Source organism: Chiloscyllium plagiosum, chromosome 18 (assembly GCF_004010195.1).
Source record: "Chiloscyllium plagiosum isolate BGI_BamShark_2017 chromosome 18, ASM401019v2, whole genome shotgun sequence".
NCBI lineage: Eukaryota > Metazoa > Chordata > Chondrichthyes > Orectolobiformes > Hemiscylliidae > Chiloscyllium > Chiloscyllium plagiosum.
The window spans coordinates 31,829,076-31,839,649 of NC_057727.1; the positions used below are offsets into that span (position 1 = coordinate 31,829,076).

The 10,574-nt window shown below is 41.4% G+C and overlaps 1 protein-coding gene across 3 annotated transcripts in view; it reads right to left on the minus strand.

The window, feature by feature from the left end:
- tasora (transcription activation suppressor a) overlaps positions 1-9,345 on the minus strand; it is a 55,779-nt gene extending 46,434 nt beyond the window's left edge. For 2 of the 3 annotated variants that reach the window (XM_043708103.1, XM_043708102.1), the window contains exon 1: positions 8,845-9,342. In XM_043708103.1, coding sequence (XP_043564038.1) covers positions 8,845-9,178 — 334 coding nt within the window. In that variant the 5' untranslated portion in view covers positions 9,179-9,342. Of the gene's footprint in view, positions 1-8,844 lie in introns of all 3 variants that reach the window. The other variant, XM_043708104.1, reaches the window with a different exon arrangement.
- Positions 9,346-10,574: the final 1,229 nt, after the last annotated feature.

Genomic DNA, 10,574 nt, shown 5'->3' on the forward strand with positions numbered 1-10,574 from the left:
TATGCTTTCTTTTATTGGTCAGAGTGTTGAGAGATCATGTTGCGGCTGTACAGGACATTGGTTAGGCCACTGTTGGAATATTGCATGCAATTCTGGTCTCCTTCCTATCGGAAAGATGTTGTGAAACGTGAAAGGGTTCAGAAAAGATGTACAAGAATGTTGCCAGGGTTGGAGGATTTGAGCTATGGGGAGAGGCTGGACAAGCGGACGCTGTTTTCCCTGGAGTGTCGGAAGCTGAGGGGTGATCTTATAGAGGTTTATAAAATTATGAAGGACATGGATAGGATATATAGGCCAAGTCTTTTCCCTGGGGTTGGGGAGTCCAGAACTAGAGGGCATAGGTTTAGGGTGAGAGGGGAAAGATATAAAAGGGACCTAAGGGGCAACTTTTTCACTCAGAGGGTGGTACGTGTATGGAATGAGCTGCCAGAGAAAGTGGTGGAGGCTGGTACAATTGCAACATTTAAGAGGCATTTGGATGGGTATATGAATAGGAAGGGTTTGGAGGGATATGGGCCAGGTTCTCGCAGGTGGGACGAGATTGGGTTGGGATATCTGGTCGGCATGGACGGGTTGGACCGAAGGTTCTGATTCCATGCTGTACATCTCTATGACTCAAAGATCCTTTTTAGGAATCTTCCGCTATTTAAATAATAATGCCTTCTGATTCTTCCTACCAAAATGCTGCCATTACACTTTCCTACATAGGCCTGTGAGGTTTTGCCTACTCACTCAATCCATCTACACTCCTTTGCAGATTTCCTATGTCTTGATCACATCATGCGTTGCCAGCTATGGATTTGTTTAACTCAAATCTTGATGACGTCACAAGGTTTAAGGTCCTTTAAAACCTTACACTACATACTTTCTACTTATGAAATAGTAAAGAGTATTTTCCCAGTGGCAGACATGTCAAAGACTAGAGGGGACAAATTTAAGGTGAAAAGTGGTTTTGAACAGGTCAGTGGAATTTTTTTTTCCACTCAGAGGTTCGGACATTCCTGATGATGGGTATATGCCTGAAAAGTCAACTACCCTGCTCCTTGGATGCTGCCTGACCTGCTGTACTTTACCAGCACCACAGTTTTTTACTCTGACTCTCCAGCATCTGCAGTCCTCACTTTCTCCTAGTTGCTGAAAACCTTACTGAGAAGTCTCTTCCAACAAATATGGAACATGTTGCCTGAGAGGATGATGAAATCTGGTACTCTCATAACATTCAAGTATCTGGATGAGCACTTAAAATGCCAGGGCATGGTAGGCTATGGACAAAGTGCAGATAAATGTGGATTACTGTAATTTGATGTTTGCTGGTTAGCACAGCCGGTGGGCTGAAGGGTCTGTTTCAATGTTATATGACTCTACAAACTTGCTCAAGATTTTTCGATTTGTTTTTTGTTGACAGATAAAATTAAAGAGAAATTTTGACACATGAGTCTTCATGATGTAACTATAGATTCTGGCTACTAGAAGAAATTACACCAGCTCTCTAATTTTCCTATCATTTCAATTTAGAAAGAAAAGTGTATCTAAATAATAGCAACATTAAGACAATGCTTTCTCGTCTTCACTGGTCTTCAGTTTGAACTACCGAACCATGTCCGACTTGACTATTATACAACTGATAGTGAGCAATACTGGTTAACATACAAGTTCATCCTGCCCTGCTATAGTCAACTATGAAGCAAGATATCTAGCTACAAAGCCTTTGGGAACTTTAGTTTACTCATCACATGTGCTGCTTCCTGTGCAGAAAATTAAAATCACACATTATATTGAATTCCCTTTTCATGGTTGTTTGTATCAATGCACTAAACAGTAACTGTTGCTTAGTACTGAAGTATTTGATTGAAGGTGCGCCTATGTATATATAACCTAAAGCAACTTGCATTTGATCGCAGCAGGATACTTTGAAGCAATATAAAATATATTCTCTCAAAATAATCATATTTTTGAAGGTGGTAGGACAAGACTGAAGCAGCAGAAATTGGTCTCCTCAGAGCAGAGATAGTTCAGGGCAAATTAATAAAAGGAGTCCAAACCTATAATGGGTCTTAATAATTTGTTTAACATTTGCACTGACAGAATAATCAAAACAGGAACATTAATTGAGAAGACAATTAACTGGTCAATGGTGAGAATTTTTAGCCAAGTGAAGTTACCTAACGGTACCTTTCATAAGGTAATTCAGTAAGTACATGAAGGAGAGAAAAATGTAGGACAATGGGAAAACAGCAGAGGGATTATTTGATCTCTTTCAAATTACTAAATGCCCTCCTGTGTTGCAAAATTCTACATGAAGACATTTCATTTTAATTCTAAGCACTGGGAAAAGTTGCAAAGCTTGAACATCAAATGACAGTTCTATTGCTATTCACCTGATACATTTCAAGCCTGGAAACTGATGCAAAACAATTTTCCAATGTTGCAGTTAATACATAACGTTTTTAATACAATGTTGTAGATATATCAAGTTTCACAGTACTACTTCTGACAATTCCAAGACCACCCTGAAATGCAAAAAGGTGGCCACAGGCTTCTTCCTCAACTGAAAGCAGTCTAAAAATATCTCTCCCCTGTCTCTTTGCCCTCACCTCCAACAAATGCCAGGAGTTCACAGACTTTGTATCAAGACTGAAATAATCTGATCAATTGCCCCTTCCACATCCCTTCGTTTCACCATCTCACCTAGCGATAACTTCCTGTAATGCCTCCAAACGAAGTAGCCGTAAAAATGGAGCTTTCTTTAGTTTGTCTGTCTCTCATCTATTTTTATACTCACTCTCTGCTCATCTGACATATGGAACTCCACTCCTCCCTCAATCCTATTTTCACAAAACTGCAGATCATCCAATTTTCCTTCCCGATCCGCCTGTTCAATTATACTGTAAATGGCTAACTCTCTTCAGCTGTTCTTTTTCCTCCTCAAATCTGCAAGGGTTGCCACTCTGAAAAGAATCAATGACCCCACCGTCCAATCTGCAACCTTCTTTTATCTTCAAAGTTTTCATACATGTTGTTATCTTCACAAATCTGCTTCCATCTTTCCCAGAACTCCATGTTTAAATGCTTTCCAATCTGGTTTCCACCCTTGCTTTTGTACCAAAGTCATCTCATGTGACTGTGCCAAAGCTTTTTCTTTTTTTAAAACTTGGATGAAGTTAGATTAGATTCCCTACAGTGCGGAAACAGGTCCTTCGGCCCAACAAGTCCACACCGATCTTCCGAACAGCAACACACGCAGACCCATTCCCCTACACCAAACACTATGGACAATTTAGCATGGCCAATTCACCTAACCTGCTCATCTTTGGACTGTGGGAGGAAACCGGAACACCCTGAGGAAACCCACGCAGACACGGGGAGAATGTGCAAACGCCACACAGACAGTTGCCTGGAGGCGGGAATTGAACTCAGGTCCCTGGCGCTGTGAGGCAGCAGTGCTAACCACTGAGCCACCGTGCCGCCCAAATAAAGCATATTTTCTCTCAGACCTGACTGCTACCATTGACCTGGTTGTCACCACAGCTCTTACCTGATTTGATTCCTATCTAATAATCACTTGCAATGTCTCCTCTTCCTGCTCCCAAAGAATTACCTCATGTCCTCCAGACATCCATTCTTGGTGGTCTCCTAATTCTTAACTACATGCTGTCAATTTTAAGTGAGGATTCTAACACAAATTAATATCATTATTATTAATATCAGCAACAACGAAGAAGTAACTTTAATATTGTACCTGAAAATGACTTCACTTTCTTACAGGTCTGGTATATACAAGTGTTTTTTTGAACACTTTAGTACAAGACAATCCTGAAGAAACACATTTCAAATGGGCAAAGCAAGACTATTTAAAAATGCTGGCAGGATTATTTTTTAAAATATGAAGTTAATACACAGGTAATGCATAGTGAAGCTAATATTACCATGAAATCACTGATGAAACGAGAGGTAACAACAAATTAATCATATTCTAATTTCCTGAGTACTTTGAAAGGCTACCTGCTAGATACCTTCGTATTTTTAAGAAAACTCAGCAAGTCAATACATAAATTATATATTTCACCCCCCTAAATTATCCAGCACATAAGCAACACAAATTACAACCACAAAATCAACTTCAAGTATGTTGCAAGGTTCCATAGTTTCCAGGTAACAGTCCTGAGCTGCCTCCTCTTCATGGGCATGCAATCCCTCTACATGTCCATCCTCCATCAGGGGTCCCAAAACATTAACTCTGATTTCTCTCTACAGATGCTGCCAGACCAGAGATTTTTCAGCAATTTGTGTTTTTGTTCGAGATCTCCAGTTCATTCAGTTTTTTGCTCACACTTTTGTTGTTGGCCTGCTGCAGTTTTCCAAAGCTGAATGCAAATTGGAGGAACAACACCTCACTTTCTAGTTAGGCACTTTACAGCTTCTAGAACTCAAATATTGAGTTCCACAATGTCAGAGTAAGATGCCTGTACTCCAATGTTTCTTACATTCTGCACCCTTCCCCAGCTATGTTTTGTTTCATGTCTCGTTGACTTTGCTATCAGCAAGTCGGGCCTATTTTCTCCTTTTCACAGCTAACATTCACACCTATTTTACGTACCTATTTCTCCATTTCCACATTATCACTCACTTTGTCTATTGCCCTGGGCACACTCACTATCTGACCAACAGACTCCTTTTCAACAGTATAAAACCCATAATTTTACAGCTCCTTTCATTTCCAAAGAATAGTCAAAGAACTTGAAACTGTTTCTCTTTTCACCACTGCTGCCAGCGTTTCGGCCAGCACTTTTTCAAGCTTATGCAAGTTCCAAGCAGCTGGCTACAATATATTATCCACTTCCACTGTAATCAGGAATCAACCATAAACTGTACATAGTAAATTTGTTTACAAGGTGGTTAGCCTCACAAACATCCATGCTTTAACAAAGTTAATCAGATCATTCATTTCAATAGCCCAGAAGTAGAACACTTCACACAAAGCCCAATTTTAAAATATTTATTTATTGACTCTTCAGGTAGGGTTATTTATAGTGCTAAAATGTAATGAGTGGAAATTGATAGTGGCAAGGCAACATCAACAGTATATCTGGATACTCATGACTTTCGGGTTAAATTGTCCATCTCCGTAACCAATTACATTTAAATATAAACAAACAAACAAACAAACAATGTCATAACAAAATAGGGCAAACGGGATAGAGACAGAAAGCAGGACAGGAAGATTGTTTTGAGGGAACGAGAGTTTTCTTTAGAAAGCCCCTGGAATTGACTTACTGCATGCAAGAATTAGACTGACAGTTCAGTTGTTTCCTTTCTAGGTTTTCAAGGTCCTATGGACCAAAACATAGGAACTCCATCATTGTCAGTGCTCTTACAAACTATTAGCCCTAAGTGGCCAATGACATTCACCCATAAATTACAACACAAATCTAGCATTTTTGTTTTTTGACAATGAGCTCCCATTTTTGCAAGAACAATAGTGAAGAGTAGCATTTTGGGCAGCACGGTGGCACAGTGGTTAGCACTGCTGCCTCACAGCGCCAGAGACCTGGGTTCAATTCCCGCCTCAGGCAACTGACTGTGTGGAGTTTGCACGTTCTCCCCATGTCTGCGTGGGTTTCCTCTGGGTGCTCCGGTTTCCTCCCACAGTCCAAAGATGTGCAGGTCAGGTGAATTGGCCATGCTAAATTGCCCGTAGTGTTAGGTAAGGGGTAAATGTAGGGGTATGGGTGGGTTGCGCTTTGGCGGGTCGGTGTGGACTTGTTGGGCCAAAGGGCCTGTTTCCACACTGTAATGCCTAATCTAATCTAATAATGGTCATCTACTCATGACAACTCAACTCATGGCATACATCGCTTCTTTACCGAGAATTGTTTTTCTAAAAAAAATCAAATAATAGCAAGCACCATGAACTTGCCTAATTTTTGGTTTCAATTGCGCTACACAAACCAAGTTTGAATTCAAAGTTATTTATGCACAAACTGATTCATTAAAGTGCCTCTGAAAATTGGAAACTTGGAAGACGGTGTAAAGTTTATGTCTGACCAATATTTTCACATTGCTTACACTGTTACTGCAAAGAGAAACAATAAAATCACTAAATAATTCAATTGGATCCCATGGAATTTAAGCATTAACTGGGAAGATAGGAATAATAGTTATTTCTTGGCTAAAATACACCTAGTAATTAGTCAATGATAATTTACCTCAAAATGCAGATTTGCAGTCATATTGTGCAAAATGAATAACATGCATTTATATGGTATTTTCCAGCAAAGACCAGTCCCAAGGTGATTCACCGAATTATTGACCCAAAGCTACAAAATGAGATGAAGTCAGATGGTAAAACATTTGGCCAAAGATACAAGTTTTAAAGTGTCTTAAGAGAGAGAATCTATGTTGAGAGGTATAGAACAAGCAGTAATGCCTAGGCAACTGAAATCATGACCATCAATCATGATGCACTTAAAATCAGGGATGCAAATAAGTCCGAATTCAAAGTGCAGGTGTGTCAGAGGATTGTGAGGGGTGAAGGAGATTAGATTATGAGGGTAAAGTTATGAAGGCATTTAGAAACAAGTTTGAAATTGTAAATTCAATGCACAATCATGTGACAACTGTAGGTTCACAAGGTCATAAATCTCTGTAAAGGACAAGGGGAGCAGAGTTCAGAATGACATCAAAGATCGCATGATCACACAATTAGGGATGAGAATTTGGGAGACACACCGGGAAGTGTTGGAATAGTCGAGTTTAGTGTAGCAAAGTCAGGAATGTAGGATTCTGCATATAAAGTATAATCATAGCAATGTCAGGCAACTGTGAAAATAGAAATAGGTGGTCTTGGTGAGAGAAACCTCATCTCAGAGTAAACTAAGCAAACAGACTGGCGTAATTTCAAGACTGTTGCTAGGGGGAAAGAAGAGAGTGTTTGGAGTGGGAACTAAAACAATGACATCAGTCTTACCACAGACTAACAAAGAAATTTCTGCTCATCCAGTACTGGATTTTGAACAGGATAAATTAGCAAAAATGGAAGAGTTGGGTGAGATGACCTTATTTCTTATGGTCTTCTTAGGTGGTGGTGGTGATGTACTGTAAGTTAGAACTAGGAGGAGACCAAGGAGAGCCCAGGCAGCTACTGGAGATAAAGTATAAGAGGAGGAATATAAGCCATTCAAAGTAATCTTCTGGCTATGATTAGATATTTAAAAGTGGAACTTGGTGAGTGCAGTCTCAACCAGCTAAGCTGATAATGGAGAGGTGCTGAGAGAGGATGGTAGTGTCAATTATAACAGGCACTGCAGATGGGTTGAACAGAGTGGGATCTAAGTTTAACACTGTTGCTCATACTTATGATTCAGTTCACAGCTTGTTCAGTACTGTGAGCTGGGTAGAAGCTTGATTGAAAGGATTCACACAAAAGTTCCAAGAAAGATGAGAACAGTCTTTGGAGAGAAAGGGAGTTTGAGGGTAGGGACAGGAGTTTGCAAGGGCAGTGGAGTTAAGGATTTTTACCTCGCTTGAAAGAAGGGCAATGACAACAGATTAGTTTACATTAAGATTAATAAATCTCCAAATTTTGACATGATAACTACAAGTAACCATAAGAGCCGAATTGGGCCAGATATCAATAGTAGTGCACACACTGTTAATTGTCAACTGGTCAAGAAGGACATTCTACTTGCTTACTCCAAATGCATATTAATAACGGTGCTAAGCTATTATGTCCAAGATCATCAGTAGATGCTACATTACACTTTAATCTAAAGTGTAACAGCTACTGGACTTAAAAAAAAATTGTAGAAAATACCAGGGAGACAAAGAAATATTTGACACATCAATGGTAGAAACACAGTAAATGTTATCTTTAAAAAATTGAACATATATGTGAAAAGGGAACATTTGTAGGGCAATGAGGGAAGGAAGAAACAGTATGACTCAAACTGGACAACTCTCTTGAAGGGCTGGTGTTGGCACAATGGGCTGAACAGTCTCCTTCATTCAACGATTTCAAGAATAATGAAACAGAAAGAAATCATAAATCCTTCAAGAAACTTACATCAACGGCCGCAAGATATTTTATTATAGCTTTGAATCCGGTGAATGTATAATTACATCTTGTACACCACTGGTAATAAAGTTAGATTATAGACATTACAAAAGAGCTTCCTCTTAACTGTAAGCAATAAACTAGTATTGAAGAACTGATGCTGACTTCCCAAATTTGGTAGCTTTTCAAAGCCGAAAATTAGGTACAAAAGGAAACCACCGGATTATCCCATCCAAGCCTCGACAACTCCAATGGCATTTAGGGCATGCAAAAGGAACTATTTCAAGGAACCAATCACCACGTCTCCAGCGTCTTCCACCAGGCCCAAACCTTTACATGTGGCCAGGACGAATCAAGTCAGTCGTATGGCCAGATTAACGAGACAAAGAAATGGATGTTCCTTCGAATAAAATCGAACGGAAAGGGTCAATAATGCCCCAACTCTCCACTGCATCAATGCGGATGAAGATGAAATGTGGAGTGTAAGTAAGCAGTCTCTCCAGCAGACCTCATAAAAGCGAGAGCCCTATATGGTTGGAGCTACCATGAAGATCTGGTAGGTAACCATAACAAGAATCGATTTCCACATTTCTGACCATAGACCACATGCTGGCCTTATGGTCCACTTACCTGTCCCAAGAGTCAGAAGCAGAAATTGGGTATTTATGTTCTTATTTGCTAACGACCCCTGTCAAATAAAATGGTGCTCTGCCACTTCCCAGCAACGAGCACATGAATTGCTGGCCAGCATCAAGAAGCAAATAGCGCTGCGTGTTAAGACATTAAAGCACCTTTCTTTTCTTTGTTCTTCTTGGGGATCTGAAAACTCTTCCGAACATGATCTTCGGCGGTTTTCTGAACTCCGTGCTCCTCGCTTTCTGCAGCGAACGTTTGAGGAGCAGGAGCCGTGTCGGCTCGGAGCAGCCCGGGGCCGCCGCTTCCTGCCTGCGGCCCGCTCGCTTGTTCGCCATTTTGTTGTTTGGGTTTCGAGGCGTTTCGAAGGAGAGACGATGGCTTCGCCTTGCCGCCGGCTCTGAGACCGCTCTCACTGCTCGCGTGCCTCTCCCGATCGTCCTCTCTCAGAATCGGGGCTCCTTTCTCTTCAGTGTCGCTATGAGAAGCCATTTTGTTTTGTACCCGATGTGAGAGCGGCTGTGTATGTACAGTATATATATATATATCGCTTCATAAATATATATATTTGTGTCTGTGAACAACAGCAGCAGCGCGGCCTCCTCTCTAATGTCCCTGCGCCATGCTCTCTCTGCCTCTTCTCCTCGCGCACAGGAGGGCGGGGCCACGGCGGCACAGTGGCCAATCAGCGGGCGACTGGCTGCACTCCGTATAAAAGGGGGCGGCTGGCGCACCGAGGTCATTATTTGAGAAGCCGTCCAAGGCTGTAGACGGGGAGGACTTCTTCCAAGAGCTTGACTTGGCGACTACAGAGAAGAATGTGATCAGACAACATCCAAAAGAAGGCCATGACGTTTATTGGTGCCACAAGCATAAGAAGTCAAGCTAAATAATCTCCCCAGACAACAGCCAAATGGCTCCCCAATATAAAGTAATTGAGGTTGAATGAACTATAATAGTCACGCAACGGAACATCAGATTTATGTGTCGTTGCTTTTTATCATTTGGATTTTAATGTTTTATCCCTACAATGTGAGATGCTGTTTCGTAAGTGGAGGAGGTTAATGATATTTTGGAAACTCAATGTCTCCTTAGCAGTTCAATTGAAAGAGTTAAACATGGTCATTAATATCCCATTATCCTGATGTAGATTGTGAAACTGGGGCAAACTGCTTGGTTTAGATTCTTAGTATATTGGATGAACTCCAAACCATTGTCAGTACCTTTATGGAAGCATATGAGAGCATGGTCTCATCCTGAACATCTTCAAGACAAAGGTCCTCTAACAACCTGGCCCAGCATTGCGGAATGAAACCCCAATCATCAAGGACCATGGGGAGGCCTTAGAGAATGTTGGCAACTTCCAATACCTTGGGAGCGTCCTGTCAGCCAAAGCAGTTGTTGAGAAATCCAGCACCACCTCCAGTCTGCTAGCACAGCCTTTGGCTGTCTGAGGAAAAGGATGTTTGAGGGCCACAACATCAGATCTGACACCAACCTCATGGTATACAGAGCTATGGTGGTTCCTGCCCTCCTATATGGCTCTGAGACATGGATTATTGACAGCGGACATCTCGAGGTTCTGTATCAGTACCAACAACGCTGCCTGTGCAGGATCCTGCAAATCTGCCAGAAAGACAGATTACCTATGTCAGCATTGTCAACCAGGCCAACGTCCCCAGCGTCGAGGCACTGATCACTCTTGATTGTCTGCAATAGGCTGGACATGTTGTCCGCATGACTGACACAAGATTCCCCAAACAGGTGCTTTACTCACAGCTCCAAAATGATGAGCCCCAGATGGACAGAGGAAACACTTCAGTGACACCCTCAAGGCTCACTGATGAAGTGCGGCATTCCTACCAACATCTGAGAGTCACTGGCCCAA